The 21551-nt window shown below is 38.7% G+C and overlaps 1 protein-coding gene across 4 annotated transcripts in view; it reads left to right on the forward strand.

Moving 5' to 3' along the window:
- prpsap2 (phosphoribosyl pyrophosphate synthetase-associated protein 2) overlaps positions 1-21551 on the forward strand; it is a 38937-nt gene that overhangs the window by 8682 nt on the left and 8704 nt on the right. For all 4 annotated transcript variants that reach the window (XM_073060227.1, XM_073060229.1, XM_073060230.1 and 1 more), the window contains 7 exons: positions 3938-4004; positions 4958-5130; positions 15595-15710; positions 16639-16694; positions 17595-17743; positions 18105-18175; positions 21364-21510. In XM_073060227.1, the coding sequence (XP_072916328.1) occupies positions 3938-4004; positions 4958-5130; positions 15595-15710; positions 16639-16694; positions 17595-17743; positions 18105-18175; positions 21364-21510 (779 nt within the window). The remainder of the gene's footprint in view (positions 1-3937; positions 4005-4957; positions 5131-15594; positions 15711-16638; positions 16695-17594; positions 17744-18104; positions 18176-21363; positions 21511-21551) is intronic.

A 21551-nucleotide genomic window follows, 5' to 3' on the forward strand; every position in this document is an offset into this window, starting at 1 on the left:
TTCTTCCCCATTGGCCAGGGTTGCTAAAGCCAGTTGTGGTTGTGTATAATCACTTCAATGAACTAAGTCAGTGGAGTCTGAAAATTGAATCCATCCTTTTCATTTAAAGTAGTCCCCTTTGTTTGAATGGGGTTGCTATTTTGAAGTTAAAATGTCATTAATTTATTTACTCTTAAATTGTGTCATTTTTAAACAGTATTTTTTTCAACTATTTCCATGTCTGTTTACAGTAGATCTTGTAACACTCACAGATTCCTGTATTTTCAAAGACTTGTAATAGCAGCATGTGACTGTAAAGCTAGTGTAGATGGTTATCTAGATATGCTGGCAAAGCTCCGTGTGATTATTCATTAGTTTACAGTTCTGGCAAGGAGAACCTGTTTTGGGATTTTTTTTTGCCCACTGATTTTCATAGTACTGCATTGAGACAAATGCAGTTATTCATTGCTTATTGTAATAGGAAAAATTGAAACTTGGGGGAATTACAGAAGATGCTATTACAGTTTGGAGTATTCCAGAGTGGAGTCTCTGTACATGCTCCCTGTGGAATGTGAGGGTTTTCCTTGGGTGTTCCCATATCCTCCCAGTCCAAAGATGTATTGGTCACTGTAAATTGTCCGGTGATTAGGTTAGGTTCAATCGGGGTTGCTGTTACATGACTCAAAGGGCCAAAAGGGCACATTCCATGCTATATTTCTAAATAATTAAAGTGAAAGTATTTCCAGGTGTGTGTGTGCTTTTCAAGTACATACAGCCTGTGGATTCTATAGAGTTTAATTCCTGAGAACAGTCTATAAGATAATTTCTCTAAACATCTATTTTCTCTAGCTATCTATAAAATCTGTTTTATATATTCTAGCTATAATTTAATTTCACTTGCCCTAGTACCATCTATAACTAAAATGATTAATTATCCAGTTATCAATGAATTTTGAGAAGCATTATTACCAGCTAGAGAAATGTTTTAATGTGAGGGAGAATTTGTATAAAGTCAGATTTTAGTAAGTCATTTCATTCATAAACCAGGGAGCCCCTGTTCAATATTATTAAGTTGCAAAAGGTTGGATGCCTGTTGATTGAGTTGGTCATATTCTGTCATCAAATTTCACTTGATTATTATGCCTTTTAAGAATTGCATAGCTGTGCAATTCTTCACAGGCATAATAATATTCTGTAAGAACTGAACCAATAGTTTTTCTTTCAGACTGCATTGGTAATCAGTATATAGTCGGCCCTCCTTATCCATGCACGGATTCAACCAACCGCGGATCAGGAAAACCTGGAAGTTCTCTCTCCAGCACTCGTTTTAGCATGTACGGATTTTTTTCTTGTCATTATTCCCTAAGCAATACAGTATAACAACTATTTACATAGCATTTACATTGTATTAGGTATTATAAGTAATCTAGAGATGATTTAAAAGTACAGGCAGTCCCCGGGTTATGAAGTAGTTCCATTCCTGAGTTCGTCTTTAAAACGGATTTGAAGTCGGAACAGGTACATCGGTATTATTTAGTGTCAGTTAGTCAAACGTTTGTCTTAGTATATAGTATATATTTTACCTTTCTATGCATATAAAACACTTAAGGAACGTATGTATTTCAATATTCAATAATCAAACCACTGCGTTGCTTAGTAATAATTGTAGCTTTCATCGGGGCAGGGCCTTTCACATTATCCATTAAAATTGTTCCGATCGTTGACCGACTGTAGCCTAACGCTTTTCCAATGACTAATGACATTTCACCTCTTTCCAAACGCTTTATTACTTCCACTTTATTTTCAATCTTGATCATGATTATTTTCGTGAACAGAAACACTGCGGATTTAGAGCTGCACCGGGTCCTAAAGACCACTGCACTAAGACAGGTTAAATAAGGTCTGGGGTTCCGTTGGGTCCTAAAGTCCACTGCATTGAAACAGGTTAAATAAGGGACTTGAGCATCCGTGTGTTTTGGTATCCGCAGGGGGTCCTGGAACCAATCCCCCGCGGATAAGGAGGGCCGACTGTATCTGCTTTTAAACACCTTCAGAATAAATGCTTCTGTGAGACTGCCATTGTTGTGCAACTAACATATACAGTCACTTATTTCTGCTCCAGGGTATTTTTCTGGGCAAAACAAGTTTAACTTGTTCCCTTTTGACCTTCATCCTGTTCTAAATTGGAATGCACAGTGAATACTGAATGAGCAGTTCAAGAAATTTACTGTTTTGCCAACCATTGAGAACACAAATATGGTGTGTAATGGGCATTAGTATGAGTGAAAGCTTGCTGTAAAATCTACCATGGCAAGTTTACTGTAGTGTTTAGTGCGAGAGCAAAGTAAAACTAGAGACACGGCATTATGTATTTCTACCATGTGCTGCCATTTGCCTTGGTTGGGGAATCTATAAGCTATAAACTTTTGAGATAAGTGAGTCATTTTGAATTCAGATGAGGCGTTATGAATCTTTGTGTATTCTGTTCTGAGACTGAGACATTTAAGGCTATAGAAGCCTATTTTCACTTTTGATGATTTTTATGACACTATTAAATGCTTGTCACCTTATTTGGTAAAGTAATAGATCATTCATATATTGAAGTTGGTTCTAGCCTCATATCCCTTTAGCAATGGAATATTTAAATCAAAAGATGATTTTCTGCTTTTCTTCACTTTTTCTGAGTTTAATCTTTGAAGGTTAGAATATATATTTTTAGTGCTCTATTTACATATCCAAATATAACTCAACATAAATGTTATTTTTACATTTCCAATGTCAATGGCCTGTCCTTGAACCTTAACTTAAATTTTTATTCATACCTTTCTGGGCTTAGGCTATTTCGTAACCATATTATTGCAATCCTCCAATGTATGATTCTCCAACTTGGTCTCAGACAACCCTAGATTTTTAATGCCCCGTTGAAGTTGCCTGAGTAGGCTATTATCAGATAGATTTTTATTACATTTGTGGTGAAGTTTGAAGACTAAGAATAGATATTTTTCTGATTAAGAATTGCAAGTATTATTCAACTATTTCTTGCCAATCAACCAATCACCCCTCCCTCCCATTTCACATGTAGTTGAACTATACTGCACTGCCTCAATCAATACCAGATTGGATGCAGGTCTGTGCATATGAAATTAAAATGCAACTTTTCTGGTGCTGGGGTAACTGTCCCTAACCCAGTGCTGCCCAGACAAGAGGTAGGAGAGTAGACAGTGAAGCAAACCATAGAATTCTTCCCACCCTTGAGCTTTCACTCAAGGAAGTCAAATCTAGGTGTTTAATTTGCATCCCTTGTTGCAGTTGTCTGTCCTCGTCTTCCTGCCTCTTTCTCTGCTGACTTCTCCCCTTTCAATGTTGAGCTTACTGTTCACCTGTAACCCATGCTTGAAGTTCTTTGCATTGCTGCTCCTGCCCATCTTTGTGGTGTTTTTGTGGTCTCTTAAGAGTTTCTTGAGCCTACAGCCAGTGCCCAAACAAGGAAGGCAGAACAAATGATAAAGGCTTTGATACAATAATTGCAGTGTGTCTGGGTCACTGGAATAACTGGTGAATTAGGTTGAATTAGTGTGGCTTCAAGCCTTTTTTTGAGAGACTTGTTGCAATATTGTCTGAGCAAGGATGGGAAATGCTAGTGTTAGACAAATGTCTCCAGCTGAAACTGGGCTATTGCTGGTTTTAGTAAGCTCTTTGGAACAGCTGGCTATTGTTTTCTGGTAATTTTTATTCTTCATTCTGTTTTAATTCAAATAATCCATTTGGAAATCTGCTCAGAATAAAAATCTGTACTTTCTAATCATATGGAAAATCTTTTCTAGGTAACTTTTTCATTGTTCTGTATCAACACTTTTGCTTTTCGTGTGTAACTTGTTTAGATTGATGATAAATTACAGATTAGCAATGTAGTTTGAACTGAAGTACATTTTATGGTGTTTTTTCTGTTTTTTGATAGAAACAAGAGTACAAATTCAAGAATCTGTCAGAGGAAAAGATGTGTTTATTATTCAGACTGTTTCAAAGTAAGTTTGTGGTGTAGTGAAATCTTCATGCTTAGATTTTAAATTAGGATATCAAGAGGAACTTCAGCCTTTCTTGATTTCATGATGAAGCTGATTTGCTGAATTGTATACCTCTGAAGGAGTAAATTTGTCCAGTTTGATTGTAGACCATAAAAGTGATGTTCATTTCTTTTGCAGGTATTGCACATGCATTTAAAAGTCAAAACTCTTAAGCAGTATCTAAATATTCTATTTAGAATAAAATCACCAGGGGGAAAATGTTAACACATAAAGCAGTTATGATTTAGTGATTATTTTCCCTGTGTTGATGTTTTTTTTTGCCAAAAGGTACTAGCCAGGTTATTGCATCTGTTCTGATATCTGTCCACAGTTACAGTATGTGCTGAAATCCGATACCATTTTTAAGAAGTAATGATGTATTAACTTTGTTGATAAATTTGCAAATATTAGTGTTTGTTTAGGAATGATCTGGTTTAAACCAGCTGCATTAAACAAAGTTCCAGGTGCTGCATAAAACTATTTCCAGCAGTGATTTAAAGACAGTCCCTTAGTAAATGAAGCTAACTTATCAGGTGATAGTTTTTTTTTGCTTTTGTTTTACCTGGGCCTTGTAGAGAATGTAATCTTGCCATAAAATTCCTAGTTGTTATAGTAGGGAATTTTGTTGCTTCACTGAATAAGAGTTTGTGTCCTAATTTTAAGCCACATATATTTTTGATATTCATTGATAATGAATAATATTAAACTTGTTTTTAATTCAGTACTGCTAAATGGGCTATTGCATTTCCTCATGTTTATCAAAGAAAGTTGTTATGTGTAGGTAGTCACTTTAGTTGAGTTTGTTTTTATTTTTAAAGGAGCGTGTGATTTGAAAGCTGAAAGCTAGGGACTTGAAAATGTCAGTGCTTAATCTTGTCCTTATGTTTAAGAATGTTTTTATTCTTGTACAACAGGGATGTCAACACCACCATTATGGAGCTCCTTATTATGATCTATGCCTCTAAGACCTCTTGTGCCAAGAACATCATTGGTGTAATCCCTTACTTTCCATACAGCAAGCAATGTAAGATGAGGAAACGAGGTTCTATTGTGTCCAAACTTCTGGCATCAATGATGTGTAAAGCTGGTGAGTTGTGCTTGAACCATTCGTTTCTGTCCTTTTTATCAAATCTGTCTCTGGTGTTTTGCGGAGAAGATATTTATTTCGGAATTAACCTGGCTATCCCCACCACTTTTCACATCCTCGTGAGATCCCATACTAATTAATAACCAACAAATTGCTACTGAAGGATAGTGACTGTTAGGTAGGCAAATAAGAGGAAATCCATAGCAGTGATTGAGAAATGAAAGTTGAGCAAAATACCAATTCAGATATTTTTGTGGGGCCTCTTCCCTCAATTGAAGCCTGTAGACTGGGTATGGATTCAGATCTACCTAATGGCACCTCTCACAAGATAGTTCTCTTTGTGTAAGTCAAGATTGTGTTCACATCATAAGAAGGTGCATGACTGCCCACATTTCTAATTGTGGAAACTAGCACTGACCTGAAGCAGCTGATGTTGGATATGCATTGGAGTTCCTGTGTAAGACACATCTACATTGAAATAATCTTTGTTCCAACCTTTAATTGTTTTCCCTTGTGAATCACCTGTTGTGATGAATTCTATCCTTCGGTAGCAGTGTTTATCCCATGGGATGAAGTTGTCTGTAGCTCCCCACTTGGGGAATTCTGTTGTCAGGCCCGCCCAGTTAAAAACAATGTGCTTTGGGAGGAAAGGGAGTCACAAATAATTGCTGCCTTTTTCTAATTCTAAAAATTTCTATTTTTTTTAAATGGAGGCTGCTTTTAAGACTGGGCCTTCTTGGCAATTTTAAAGACTAGAGGAGTTTGGTTAGTGGTATATATTAGAATTTGGTGCCATGAGTTTTTGCAGCGGTAAATTCTTCAATTGTTGCTTGAACGAAGTATTAAAGGCTATGTGTTGAGTCTGGATGACCAGTTGCAAGAAGCAAGTAGAATCAGTGGGCTGAGTCAAGCCACTTTATTCTGCAGTGTGAATCTATTTTGAACATATGAATGTTATAAATAGGAACAGAAGTAGTCAGCTGGCCCTTCGTGCCTGCACTGCATTCATTAAGATCAGCTATGTCAATGCTTTTATTTTGGCATCGTCCCCATATTCCTTGATTTCCTTCATGCCCAATCAAGTTATCTTTTTGAATCATCCTTGTTCTGAAACTTTATTCCCCATGCTAGCTTTGGTAAAAATCCTAATTGCACCTATTGGTACTAGACATGCCCAAGCATCATCCCTGATGAAGATAGCAGTTTGTCATCAGAACATGGATTATAATCAATACTTGCATCCGGCTGGAAACTCAGAAGTGTTTATTTGTCATGTACGGGAAAACATTAGAACCTTTTTCCAGTGTATATATTTCCAAACACAAATTTCCTTCATATGGCAAACCTGCCTTACCTGGAACTAGTCTGAATCTTAACTACTCTCCCTTTATGGCAAGCAAATCATTTCTTGGGTTAAGAGAGCAAAACACTGTAGTCCTAACCCAAGAAGAAGTTAAGAGTGTAGTTCAGGTACACTCTTACCAAGAATCTATATGTTACCCATTTTTCTACTTGTTTGGCTAATCTATTTAAACTCATAGAGAAGTACATCACAGAAGCAGGCCCACCGAGTTCATGCTGGAAAAAAAATTCTTTAAGGAAAAGTGGTTTTCCAATAAGGTCAAATTAGTTTGTCCATTAACTCTCTTTGCACTAGACAAGATCCAAAATAATATTTTCACTGGTTTAATCACCTGATCTGTCCTAGCCTATCACCAAATAAGTTATTGTGTTAAACCTTGCCCTGGCATCTGCCTTCACCCAAGTTCTCCTTTGAAAGCTGTAAATCCTCCATTCTCCCCTGCCCTATTTCAGAAGGGTGTTGACCTGAAATGTTGACTGCTTTCTCTTTCCACAGATACCACTTGACTGGATGAGTTCGTCCAGCATTTCTATTTCTGACTCCAGCATCTGCAGATTTATTTCTTTCCTTTAGTTGGTTTCTTTAAATATTTTATAATAGCTACTTCGTATTTACACTTGATAGTTTAATTACTGTTGCGCTTGCAACATAGGTTCTGGAAATGCAAGGCTTACAGTGGAAGATCAGAAACACTAAAGTTGTCCCTCGTAATTTCTTATGTTTAATCTCTTTATGAACAAGTATTGAAAATTACAAAATCTCTATATACAGTAGTTGGCTTGCAGTGGGCAGTAATGTGGTTAATTAGTTTTGTATATGCTGTATGTGGTTGACCTTTTTAAAACCTTATTTATAAAATTAGTTATGATCTAAATCCCATTGCTCTTCCTTCAGATTATTCCTTCTCATCTTCTTAATTCTCTTCTAACAACGTTAATTAAATTCCCAATACTTGTTCCAAACAGTGAATTAATGGTCTGGGCTATTTGTTCATCGATGGGGCAAATTATTTCTATTTATACAACTCAAAATCTTAATGTTGTGTACAGTTCTCAAATCTTTTGATCAACCTCCTTGACTATGGATCACATAATCTTTCTTTTCTAATTTTGTAGCAGATCCTTCTTCCCTCAAACCATTCTGTTCAATCTTTTCTACACACTAGCACCTTCATGTCCATCTGAAGTTTGCTAAACAGCATTGGATATAAACCAATAAAGATATAATCTGATTTGTATAGGGTTAAGTTGCCTTCCAAAAGCAAAGTACTGTGTTTAATAGAAAACTAAAATAGTAACCAAAAATGCTGAATAACATGTTTGGCAACATCTGTGGAGAGACGAACACATGACGGTACAGCACAGGAACAGGCCCTTTGCCCACAATGTTGTGCCAGACTAATTAAATTAGTAATCAGATGGCCAACTAAAATAATCCCTTCTGCCTACATAATGTCCATGTCCTTCTATTCTCCTCACAATCACTTCTCTTAAAAGTCACTAATGTATCTGTCTCTATCACCACTCTAGTAAATGCATTCCAAGCACCCACCACTACTACTACTACTACTACTACTTCTTGCACCCTTATCTCCTGGTGGAGTTGTCGGGGCGCTGTCATGACAAGCTTTGCACCAGTTTGGTGTGCTCATCATGCAGCGTGTCTTGGGCATCTGAAACCTGGAAGAGCCCATCCCTCTCCAGGTTTGACCACAGCCAATTTCCTCCAACTAGGCGGCTCGCCTTGGTCGTGAACACGTGGCATTATAGTTCATCTGTGAACCTTTCTGCCCCGGCTGGTGACTTCATCATGGAAGTCATTCGCCCAGTGGTGCCGTGTTAACACCACTCCCTCACGTGGTTTAGCCCGCCAGCTGAAGCCGTTTACCAGGCTATGGCGCTTGGAGCTAACACGTTAGAGATTCGGAGCAAAAGGGCTGCGAGTGAACGCTGATTTCAGGAGCGAAGGCAGTTTTACTACTCGGGGTAAAAGAGAGGCAAGACTGTGCAGGCGCGTGACGTCAGCCAGCAGAGCGCGAAATGTTTAAAAAGAAGACAGCCACATCCAGCAGATGTTCAGAGCGGGCTGCGGAGTGAAAGGCAGCAGAGTGATAGGGCTTTGGCTCAATGGGCTTAGGCAGTAATGGGACGAGGCGAGGTATGTCTATCTGTGTAATTTGTGGAAAGGAAGTAATATGTGTGTGAGGCCGGTGTTCTGTGCTCGGTGTCCGATGTGGGAGGTCCTGGAGTCTCCCAGCCTCCCGGAAGGCCATATCTGCACCAGGTGTGTCTAACTGCAGCTCCTAAGGGACCGAGTTAGGGAACTGGAGATGCAGCTTGATGAACTTTGACTGGTCAGGGAGAGTGAGGAGGTGATAGCAAGGAGTTATAGGCAAGTGGTCACACCAGGGCCACAGCAAACAGTCAAGTGGGTCACAGTCAGGAGGGGGAAGGGGAAGAGTCAGGTACTAGAGAGTACCCCTGTGGCTGTATCCCTTGACAATACATACTCCTGTTTGAGTACTGTTGGGGGGGACAGCCTATCTGGGGGAAACGATAGTGGCCGTGCCTCTGGCACAGAGTCTGGCCCTGTGGCTCAGAAGGGTAGGGAAAGGAAGAGGAAGCCAATAGTGATAGGGGACTCTATAGATAGGGGCTCAGACAGGCAATTCTGTGGACGCAGGAAAGAAACTCGGATGGTAGTTTGCCTCCCAGGTGCCAGAGTCTGGGATGTTTCAGATCGCGTCCAAGATATCCTGCAGTGGGAGGGAGAACAGCCAGAGGTCATGGTATGTATTGGTAACAATGACATATGTAGGAAAAGGGGAAGAGGTCCTGAAAAAGGACTACAGGGAGTTAGGAATGAAGTTGAGAAGCAGGACCACAAAGGTAATAATCTCGGGATTACTGCCTGTGCCACGCGACAGTGAGAATAGGAATAGGATGAGGTGGAGGATAAATGCTTGGCTGAGGGATTGGAATGGGGGCAGCAATTCAGATTTCTGGATCATTGGGACCTCTTTGGGGCAGGTGTGATCTGTACAAAAAGGATGGGTTGCACTTGAATCCCAAGGGGACCAATATCCTGGTGGGGAGGTTTGCTAAGGCTGCTGGGGAGAGTTTAAACTTGAATTGTTGGGGAGTGGGAACCAAACTGCAGAGAATGGGGAAGAGGAGGTTGGCTCACAAATAGAGAAAACTTGTAGACAGTGTGAGAGGGAGGATCGGCAGGTGATAGAGAAGGGACACACTCAGACCGAAGGTTTGAGATGTGTTTATTTTAATGCAAGGAGTATTGTGAACAAAGTGGATGAGCTTAGAACCTGGATCAGTACTTGGAGCTATGACCTGGTGGCCATTACAGAGACTTGGATGGCTCAGGGACAGGAATGGTTACTTCAAGTGCCGGGTTTTAGATGTTTCAGAAAGGACAGGGAGGGAGGCAAAAGAGGTGGGGGCATGGCACTGTTGATCAGAGATAGTGTCATGGCTGCAGAAAAGGTGGATGTCATGGAGGGATTATCTACGGAGTCTCTGTGGGTGGAGGTTAGAAACAGGAAGGGGTCAATAACTTTACTGGGTGTTTTTATAGGCCATCTAATAGTAACAGGAATATCAAGAAGCAGATCGGGAAACAGATCCTGGAAAGGTGTAATAATAACAGAGTTGGCATGATGGGAGATTTTAATTTCCCAAATATCGATTGGCATCTCCCTAGAGCAAGGGGTTTAGATGGGGTGGAGTTTGTTTGGTGTGCTCAGGAGGGTTTCTTGATACAATATGTAGATAAGCCTACAAGAGGAGAGGCTGTACTTGATTTGGTATTGGGAAATAAACCTGGTCAGGTGTCAGATCTCTCAGTGGGAGAGCATTTTGGAGATAGTGATCATAATTCTATCTCCTTTACAATAACATTGGACAGAGATGTGAACAGACAAGTTAGAAAAGTGTTTAATTGGAGTAAGGGGAATTATGAGTCTATCAGGCAGGAAATTGGAAGCTTCAATTGGAAACAGAAGTTCTTGGGGAAAAGTATGGAAGCACGTTGACTCTGTGGTTAAGAAGGCGTATGGTGTATTGGCCTTCATCAATCGTGGAATTGAATTTAGGAGCTGTGAGGTAATGTTGCGGCTATTTAGGACCCTGGTCAGACCCCACTTGGAGTACTGTGCTCAGTTCTGGTCGCCTCACTGCAGGAAGGATGTGGAAGCCATAGAAAGGATGCAGAGGAGATTTACAAGGATATTGCCTGGATTGGGGAGCATGCCTTATGAGAATAGGTTGAGTGAACTCGGCCTTTTCTCCTTGGAGCGACGGAGGATGAGAGGTGACCTGATAGAGGTGTATAAGATGATGAGAGGCATTGATTGTGTGGATAGTCAGAGGTTTTTTCCTGGGCTGAAATGGTTGCCACAGGTTTAAGGTGCTGGGGAGTAGGTACAGTGGAGATGTCAGGGGTAAGGTTTTTACTCAGAGAGTGTTGAATGCGTGGAATGGGCTGCCGGCAACGGTGGTGGAGGTGGATACGATAGGGTCTTTTAAGAGACTTTTGGATAGTTACATGGAGCTTAGAAAAATAGAGGGGTATAGGTAAGCCTAGTAATTTCTAAGGTAGGGACATGCTCGGCACAACTTTGTGGGCCGAAGGGCCTGTCTTGTGCTGTAGGTTTTCTATGTTTCTGTTCAGGAGATGGATGAGGACCAGTGATGCCCAATCACCCTGTCTGGTAGGGAGCAGCATGGCAGACATCAAAGGTACTACCTCTGTCCAGAGCCCCCTGTACCCCCACCACTCTGTGTGTTTTTTAAAAAAACAACAGCAGATCTCCTTTTGAAAATTTCCCCTCACCTTAAGTGCACGTCCTCTGGAATTAGGTATTTTACATCTGTGGAAAAGATATTGTCCATCTATTCTATGCCTCTCATAATCTTATAAACCTCTGTAAGATCTCCCCTCATCCTCTGCCAATTTAGAGGAAAAAAAGTTTGTCCAACTTCTCGTTAAAACACATAATCCAAGCAGCATCCTGGTAAACACCTTCTGCCCCCTCTACAAAGCCTCAACATCCTTCCTATAATGGGGTGAACAGAACTGTATGCGATACTCCAAATGCGGCCTAGCTAGTGTTTTATAAAGTTATAGCATAACTTCCTGATATTTGATCTCAGTGACCTTTGTTTAGTAAATTTAGAAATGAATTTTTTTAAATTACATAGAAAGAATTGAAGAGAGCCAAGTTGAAAGACTGATTAAGCTTTTAATTTTTCTGAATGTCACACTAGTTATTCCACCATGTGATTTATTATTTGTGCTGTCACAGAACTTTGCTTTTCTCTGGTTTATCTCCTCCTGTCCTTGTTTACAAAAGCTTGTTTTATTTCTTAACTTTCCCATTTTTGATCATAAGGTATTGACCTGAAAAGTTAACACTCTCTCTATACACAGATCCTGCTGGTTGCAACATCCTAGTGTTTGCAAGTATCTGTGTATGGGATTACTCCATGTTAGGTCAGGTTCCAGTACAAACCAGGTTACTTCATCACTATCTTCTAGAACTGTGCCAGTTCACCTGTATTCTCAATCTGTGTTCTTTCTAAAAGACTACTTTGCTGCTGAATTAAATTTTACGTGCTTGTCTACCCCTTCAGACCTAAAGCACTACAACACAAACAGATCCTTCAGCCCATCTAGTCCATGCAGAACTGATACTCTGCGTAGTCCCATTGACCTGCACCTAGACCATAGCCCTCCATGCCCTTCCCATCCATGTATTTATCAAAATTTCCCTTAAATGTTGAATTTGAAACTGCATGTGCCTCTTCAGTTGGGAACTTATTCAACACTCTAACTGCCCTTTAAGTGAAGAAGTTTCTTCTCAAATATTTTACCTTTCACTCTTAACCTATTAATTCATCTTTGTCATCTTGCAGTCTGTACCATCCTCTTGGCTGATTCCCACAATCACAAGCACTGATAGATAGATACTTTATTCATCCCCATGGGGAAATTCAACTTTTTTCCAATGTCCCATACACTTGTTGTAGCAAAACTAATTACATACAATACTTAACTCAGTAAAAAAAAATATGATATGCATCTAAATCACTATCTCAAAAAGCATTAATAATAGCTTTTAAAAAGTTCTTAAGTCCTGGCGGTAGAATTGTAAAGCCTAATGGCATTGGGGAGTATTGACCTCTTCATCCTGTCTGAGGAGCATTGCATCGATAGTAACCTGTCGCTGAAACTGCTTCTCTGTCTCAGGATGGTGCTATGTAGAGGATGTTCAGAGTTATCCATAATTGACCGTAGCTTACTCAGCGCCCTTCGCTCAGCTACCGATGTTAAACTCTCCAGTACTTTGCCCACGACAGAGCCCGCCTTCCTTACCAGCTTATTAAGACGTGAGGCATCCCTCTTCTTAATGCTTCCTCCCCAACACGCCACCACAAAGAAGAGGGCGCTCTCCACAACTGACCTATAGAACATCTTCAGCATTCTGTCATCGAGATATTTGAAATATTTATTCTGTGCAGTCATGTTGGTCAATAATATAGTAAATTAAAATGATCTCGGTACCAGGGAGAATCACAGTCTACCAACCTACTTTCTGGGAAGCCTCCTTTTACAATGATTCTGTTAACTGGGTATGCCATTCACCTTTTAATTCTACACACTCAAACGTTATTAACCAGCCTATTGTGTGGGACTCACTCTCTCACTTATAGTGGCCATCATACCTTCTCAATCTCATTCCTGATATTGTGTGTCCACCTCAGTCATCAACTTTCCCTTTGCCTCCACAGAGGCCGCTTGAACTCTTCCAGTAGTATCTTTTACTACTTTCGCTTTTCTTTCCAGCTTCTGAAAGTTTGACTGTAGAGCCTCGTTCTTGCCCTTTCTGTCAAGCTAATGTGTATCACAATTTTTGACTGGGTGCCCTTTAGAATCCTCTGAGATGTTCTTTACCCCTCTACTGGGTTTGTTTGCAGCACATGGAAAATTGGAAATGCCTTGGGTCATGTCTCCCAGTTTGCAAATGAATAGTTGTGCCCACTTTATTGCTCTGTCATCTCGTAATTTAGATAAACTCAAATAATTCGTGATTGGTTGCATTTTAGTCACTGGTAGAACCTTCGACATTATATTAAGTGTTCTCATTATACTTGAGTGTGTTTTTTGTCTTTGCCCTAAACTGATCTAATATTTCTTGCAGATCGTGTGTTGATTAAAGGTTCCAAACTTGTGTGAATTTTTCCTGGTATAGGCACTAGAATTTATTTATGGGGCCATAATGCTTTACTTAAAACTATAATCGACAATATATTAGTCTAATACTGGCAGTTAAATTCGTAACGCTTTATTCTTCAATGTGCTGATGTATGGTTGGCCTGCAAAACAAGTTTTTCCCCGTACCCCAGTACGAAACCAGTTTACCGATTTACCACGTGAGCTTCTCCACTCTTGATTGTAAGCTGCATAGACAATGTAGTCATGTGAGCAACTTTCAAGCCTTTATTTTAACCTTGAAGTTTCTGACACATGTTTTTACTATATAAAATATATCTTGTAGGACATTCTTGAGGGTCTCACTCTCCCACATACCCTGCTTAGAAATTATTCTTTTTTTTTCTTTTTTTAAAAACTTTTTTTAAATTTTAAATTTTTTTTTGTGATAGAGCTCTTAAAGATAGCGGAGTCAAGGGATATGGGGAGAAGGCAGGAATGGGTATAGAAATTATTCTTTGAGCAAATTTCTGCAGGTTGAAGAAATATGCAGCGTTTCATTTTTCTGCATCTTATTCCTAGCCTTTCTAGGCTAGTCAAAGTGCAGCTTGCATTTCAAAGTGTGAAATGCTCAAGGAACATCTTCAATGTAAATTGCTTTAAGTGCAAAATTTACAAATATTTTTATTATGTGTTCAGTTCTGTGAGGGCTGTTGGACTTGCAAATGTCAGAATGTGGTGTAAAAGGGAAGAGTAGCAATATGATTGATGTTCCAGCTCAATTAAAAGAGCAATGTTAACAGAAGTGAACTGGATGAAGATTGCTGTGCATGTGAACTTTCATCAGATTAGCTATGGAATATTGTAAATTGAAGAAAGGCTGACACCTTTGCAGAAATAAAACCTCATAATTAAACATCTGGTACCATCTCTTCCAGTACAGAGATTTCTTTGCCTACATTTGACATTTGTGTTTGATTATAGTTCAGCAGTTAGGAAAAATGTATTTTTCCCTGCATGTTGGTAGGAGCAATATTGATTGCACTGGAACTGAGTGATTCTACTGATGTGTGGCTGAAGTCATAAATAGGTCAGCCAGTAAGATTCCTCCCCTGAGGGTGTCAGTGAATTACATGGGTTTTTAAGAGGGACTGTTTGTTTTCATGATCACTATCACAAGATTTTTTTTAAATCCCAGACCTCAGTGAATCAAGTGCATGTGCTTTGGGTAGTATTGAGCTCTTGTTTTCAGATCTGGAATTCAGTCCTTGGAAATGTACAGTCCAGTAATATGAAACATGATAGCACCTTTTCCAAAGTAATATGATTAAAATCTGGAGCCTGAACAAGCAAATGCCTAATTTGTATGAGTGTTATCAAATCAAATTTTTGAGAGTTTCCACCTTAACAAATCTTCATAGGGTTTGCATTATGGTGGTGATACTTTCTAGGTGGCTTTTAACATATAATTTGTGGAATGCCAGTAGATTGGGGTTTTGCAGACTTTGTGATCATAGCTCAATTATTCTACAAACACTTGCTTGGATACCCCATGTCTTTTTGGTGCTGAGTGAAGTCTGTTTGATGTTACCAGTGATCTTTGAATCATTTAAATTCATTAATAACCTTAATAATCTAAACTCATTATGAGTGCAATAATGCACAGGCGTTTTCTATTCTTCATGAAGGATTCATTATGCCTTAAAGAATGAAATGCATTCAGAAAGCAAAGGCATATGGAAAAAAATGTGTGAATGTCCTGGTTTAGTATCTTTCATTTCCTTGTGTGGTTTGATTGCTGCTGCTAGGTCACTAAGTGCATAAATACTTAAGCTGCTGTTGCAGATTTGTATTCATTTCCACACTCTCCTCAGGCTTGACTCACCTGATTACAATGGATTTGCATCAGAAAGAAATCCAGGGATTTTTCAATATTCCAGTTGATAATCTGCGAGCGTCCCCATTCCTGTTACAATACATTCAGGAAGAGGTGAGGTTAATGGAGTTACTGACTCATAATGCACTGTTTACAGGGACAAGAAACAACCACTATTAGCTGCCGACAAAAATATCTATATATCAGTACTGGATTTCCTTTATTTGCCTCAATTTTTGATTCATCAAAAAATGTGGAGGCATCCTAATTTGTTTTAACTTTATGCATTATTGTTCTTCAACGTTGCTTACTGATAAGAACTTAAGGGAATGGAATATGAGTTAATCTGTAATGTATCAAATCACTCTAGAGTGATGACTGAAGTTATTTCAGGAATGGTGCTGATTTTAAAGTTTTTTTGTTTAGTTTGTAGCATTGTTCGGTTATAACTTATTGCTCGGAGACTACTACAACTTTTGAACTTATTTCTAAGACTCACTATTGTTCTAACCACTAATTTAAAATAAGAGTTGGGGTGGGTTATATTTGTGTGTACTTGTATCCAGTAAAATTTAATACTGAGATATGTTTAACTCAGACTGACAAGTTTTGGCATTTTGACTTAGTGGGAATGAGAGAGCTTCCTGGTAAGGTGATCCAACTACAAAAACAGTGTGATTTATGAAATAATTTTTGGTATGAAACCAATTAACATTATTGGATTATAGTGTGAATTTAGAAATCTGTCATGCAGAGCAATAATTTGAGTGCTAAAGCTTCATATTGGTATTGCTTAATAACAGAATGCTGCTCCATTTCAAATTGACATAGTACAATAGAAATATAAAGAATTAATGTGCTTATTTTAGACATTAACAGATAAGGTTTCATTTTTGATAATTGCACATGCAAGAAGGTGAAAAGTATTTTTAAGAGTTGCTGATTGTAAGCAATCGTAGTTTGGTAAAAGTGCATCAAATACTATGCATTAGGGATTGTTGAGGAATATGTATCTGATTATTCTCTCCACTTTTTTATGCAGATCCCTGACTACAGGAATGCAGTGATTGTTGCAAAGTCACCAGCATCTGCCAAAAGGTCTGCTTGGATTATCTTTTGATCTTCCATATGCAGTGGATTTCAGTTCATGGGTGCAACTTATTTGGGATAACTCTAAAAGGATAAAAATTAAATTGAAAAAATAGCTGGGATTCCCTTCGTTTAATTGGGACAGGAGATTGTTACCGAACAGTTTCTAACTCGCCTCAGTTACGCACACTTTTGTGACCGTTAGATGCTACACCGTTCTTAAAGTGAGCAGTTTTTAAATAGCGATGGTTGCATGTGTTTGTGTTCAAAAAGCAATAATTTTTGTCACTGTTAGTTGGCGAGAAATAAGCAGTAAGACATTTAGAATATTTTGCTCACCGTGGTTTCAAGCATTCATTCTTGAAGATGCCAGAAATGGCCAGGAGTGAAAATAAGTGGACTACTTCAAGTTGGGAATTATGAAGCATTTGAAGGTATCAGCAGTCATTTTGAATGGTACAATGAAAATGAAGCTTTGGAGGATGCAGTCATTGAACGCATTATATGAAAGCAGTCCATTATCTGCACTAGGTGTCTGCACTGATTTTGTTAATTTACAGTCAGTTAAAAGAACATTGCAGCGTACTCTGGATAAATTCCTCCATTAACTGTTAGGAATCAATAGATAGTTTCATATAACTAGTAGTATCAGTAGTGTTGTAATTTGTTCTATATTTAATTTAATAATTTGTTAATCAGGTAAACAGTAATTTGTCTCTTTTATACCTTTTTATTTACTATTTCCATGAAATTTCAGTTAATTGGAAGAACTGTTTAATTGAGCCAAAGTGTAATTGTTCGGATGTGTCCCAGTTAATCAGAATCCACTGTATTGTGCTTAAGGCAGTGTAACATTACAAAAGATATATTGTAATTCTGTCCTTTTAATACTCTTTTGCATTGTTTCAGAGCTCAGTCTTTTGCTGAGCGGTTGCGTCTAGGGATCGCAGTGATACATGGTGAAGTGCAAGATGCAGAATCGGATTTGGTAGATGGCCGGCATTCACCGCCAACAGTGAAAAATGCAGCAGCCATACATCCCAGTCTGGAGATTCCTAGTAGGTTTACTGGATTCTTTGGTTAAGGCATATTCAGGGGAGATATTTATCTAAATTAAGCCAATATCTAATGTAAATAATGTTCTGTTTTCATGATTGTTCTAAATTGGACTTTTAAAATTTTGTAGGAGTCCCTGTTCTAATTTTCTACTGTACAGTGGAGCTCATTGGATGTAACAAGGGCAATGAATAGTTTTTGTGTTCTTACTTATAATTGCACATAAGAAGGCGTCTTCATTTTAAATGCAGATCTTTCCAGTCACTGGCAATGAGAGTTCCTTTAGTATGAAAAGACTACACATGTTTGTGGAGCTAGCTCATATACTAGAGTGCTCATAATTATTGACTTTATCCCTTTCAGTGTCAATTCCAAAGGAAAAACCCCCAATCACAGTTGTTGGAGATGTAGGAGGAAGAATAGCTATTATTGTGGTAAGTTGCTTCTTCCTACATCTTTCAAGAGTATCTCTGTGGGTTGCATTTCTACAATGTTCTGGGCAATACTGGTAAAGAAAATTTTATTTCAGTTTTTCACAAGCTATTCTCCGTTGCTGGAACTGCAAAGTAGTACAAATGAATAAACTGTATATAGTAAAACGCAGATAATCCAGTACGTTCTGATTTTGGATGTGAAGTTCCAGTTGATTTTCTAGACTATTGGATTTTGGATACAGTAAACTGGATCAGTATTAGGTTTGTAAATCTGTTTACGGGGTCACCAGAAATGCATCTTGCATCATTCCTGATGCTTTGCTTGTCCCCCACACTATACTGTACTTTTTTTTAATGTGTTGCACAGTAGTATAATAAATTTTTCACTGAACTTGTTGACTCTAAGGGAGCTGAGGAGCCAGGCCTCTTTTATTTAAGATACAGCGTGGAATAGGCCCTTTGAGCCACATTGTCCAGCAATACCATGATTTAATCCTGCCTAACATGAGACAGTTTACAATGGCATGTTAACCTACCAACCGGTATGTCTTTGGACTGTGGGAGGAAACCCACAGGGAGAACATGTAAACTCCTTACAGGCAGCAGTGGGAATTGTATGCAAGTTGCCTGTACTGTAAAGCATTGTGCTAACCACCGCACTACTGTGCCACCTCCTGCTAAGCCAAATGCTGAATGATTGCAACTAGGGTAGCAGATTATCAGAGCTTTATTGTAGTTAAAACAACCTCAATACTTGTAATTTTTACATACACATAAAATAAGTAATGAAAATACAGGTAGTCCCCGAATTACGAACGTCCAACTTAGGGACAACTTGTACTTACGAACCGAGGAAGGAGAACGCCATCCGCCATTTTAAGTCAGATCGCGACGCTGTCTGTCATTTTAAGTCATTACCGATGACACTGTGTTGAGTGTGTAACTTTGTATTTGGCTTAAATTTTTCTTAGCAAGATTTACCCTGACCCACCCCCCACTGTTCCGGTCAGCTTGTGGCGCAGTGAGATCAGCGTCGGGCTCAAGAACGGAGGTTCCCAAGTTCTATCCAGTGACAGACTGCTCCCGTGCCGGGTTGATGTCAAGCTCACAACTCGACCTCGTAAAAAAAACACTGCCACCTCCAGTTTAAATTCCCACGTGGAATATTGTGGAGGATCAAATACCCAAACCCAGCACAGTCCCCACTTGTCCCATTTAACCTGTTGCAGTGCGGTGGACTTTAGGACCCGGGAATTCAGTGCAGTGGTCCTTAGGACCCGGCAGAGATCGGGACCCACTACCCGCAGTGTTTCTGTTCCGTTGATGGGAAGCGATTGCGATTGAAAATAAAGTGGAAATAATAAAGTGTTTGGAAAGAGGTGAAACACCATCAGTCATTGAAAAAGCGTTAGGCTACAGTCGGTCAATGATCGGAACAATTTTAAAGGATAAAGTGAGAATAATGGAGCATGTGAAATGCCCTGCCCCGATGAAAGCTACGATTATTACTAAGCAAAGCAGTGGTTTAATTATTGGAATACATATGTTTCTTAAGTGTTTTATATACATAGAAAGGTAAAATATATACTATATACTAAGACAACATTTGACTAACTGACGCTAAATAATACCGGATGTACTTGTTCCGACTTGCGTACAAATCCGCCTTAAAGACGGACTCAGGAACGGAGCTTGTTCGTAACCCAGGGACTGCCTGTATACTGCCTGTAATTTAATTTGGGAATTATTTGGATGTAATGCAGACAGTATAAATTTCTGGAATAAGAATTGGAATTTCTAAACAAGGTGCATTTTTTAAAAAACATTTGTAGAGTGTTTCTCAACATACAAAATTTAAGACTGGTATAAATGATGAATAATGTTCAGTGATATAAATTAATATTAACAAATCAGTTATTAATTCCTTCTAAAGCCCATTCTTAACAACACGTACATTGCAAATTCTAATGTTTTAACTTTTTTTAGTGATGCCTTTGAGAGTTAAATAATGGGATAGAAAAACTTGCATATAATTGCACTGACAGGATAAAATTGATAAATTGGGTCTTTTTAAGCCTTTATCTACTTTGCCAGTTTTTTAATAAATTGCCTTCCAGAAAACAAACTAACTTTTATGTGCATTTGGTCTTAATTATATTTCTAATCCTAAATCTTATAAATTAACACTTTCAAAATGAATGGAATCTATCTATGTTACATGAGGCATTTGGGTAAGTACATGGAAGTGGGAGGGAGCTTGGAAGTTACGAGCCAGACAGATAATGAGATTGGATAATGGAATTGCCATGGACCATTTAGGCTGATTCTTGTGTAATAAATTTTTATTGCACGTACTAAGTTTAAAGGTTGCAGAAACCAGGGCTCAAGAAGTCAGATGCCCAGCCATTGGTACTTCTGAACAATAATACAGTAATCTTATATTCAGTTTGTACTTAAATCTAGAGCAAAGATGTGCTGGATCATTATCAGGTTAGAAACTCAAATTCATAGTTTAATTTCATTTGGAAGAGTACTTCCTATTAGCCTCAATTTTAGTGTGATATACCCACTGTTTATTTGGAAACTCAGAACAATGAATGATTGTGCATACTGAAATGTTTCTGGCATGTGTTTAGGTGAAGTTGTTCACTTCCAGTTTTCAGATCTTTGAACCAGGTAGCTTTAGTGGTGTCTTGTCATTTTAATATTGAATAAGAGACAGAAAGTTGCAGTAAACTGGATCTTTATTAGGTTTGTTTACTGGGTCATTGGAAATGCAAACTATCTTACATAACTCCTGTTGCTTTGCTCCTTCTCCAGATGCAGGACTTTAAATGAATTTTTAATTTAGATATACTGTACGGTAACAAGCTGTTCTGACTCAACAAGTCTGTGTTGCCCAGTTACACCCTTGTGACCACTTAACCTACAGACCTGTCTGTCTTTGGAATATGGGAGGAAACCAGAGCACTGGGAGAAAACCCATACAGTCATGGAGAGCACGTGCAAACTCCTCACATACAGCAGCAGGAATTGAACCCAGGTTGCTGATGTTGTCGTGGTGCTGCGCTTCCAAAGTCATTGTTCTGCACCATAAAGCTGACTTATTTCCATATCTCCTAAGGTTAGATATTTTTATAAAAATTTAATTGTCAAGGAATCTAAAGGAATTGTCTTCTGTTTAACAGGATGACATAATTGATGACGTTGACAGCTTTTTAGCGGCTGCTGATACATTGAAGGAAAGGGGAGCTTACAAAATCTATGTGATGGCAACCCATGGTCTTTTGTCTTCAGATGCACCTAGGTTAATAGAAGAATCATCAATTGATGAGGTAACCTGTTTAGTAATTCACTATGTCAACTTAATTATTTA

This window comes from Hemitrygon akajei, chromosome 11 (genome assembly GCF_048418815.1).
Source record: "Hemitrygon akajei chromosome 11, sHemAka1.3, whole genome shotgun sequence".
Taxonomy (NCBI): Eukaryota; Metazoa; Chordata; class Chondrichthyes; order Myliobatiformes; family Dasyatidae; genus Hemitrygon; species Hemitrygon akajei.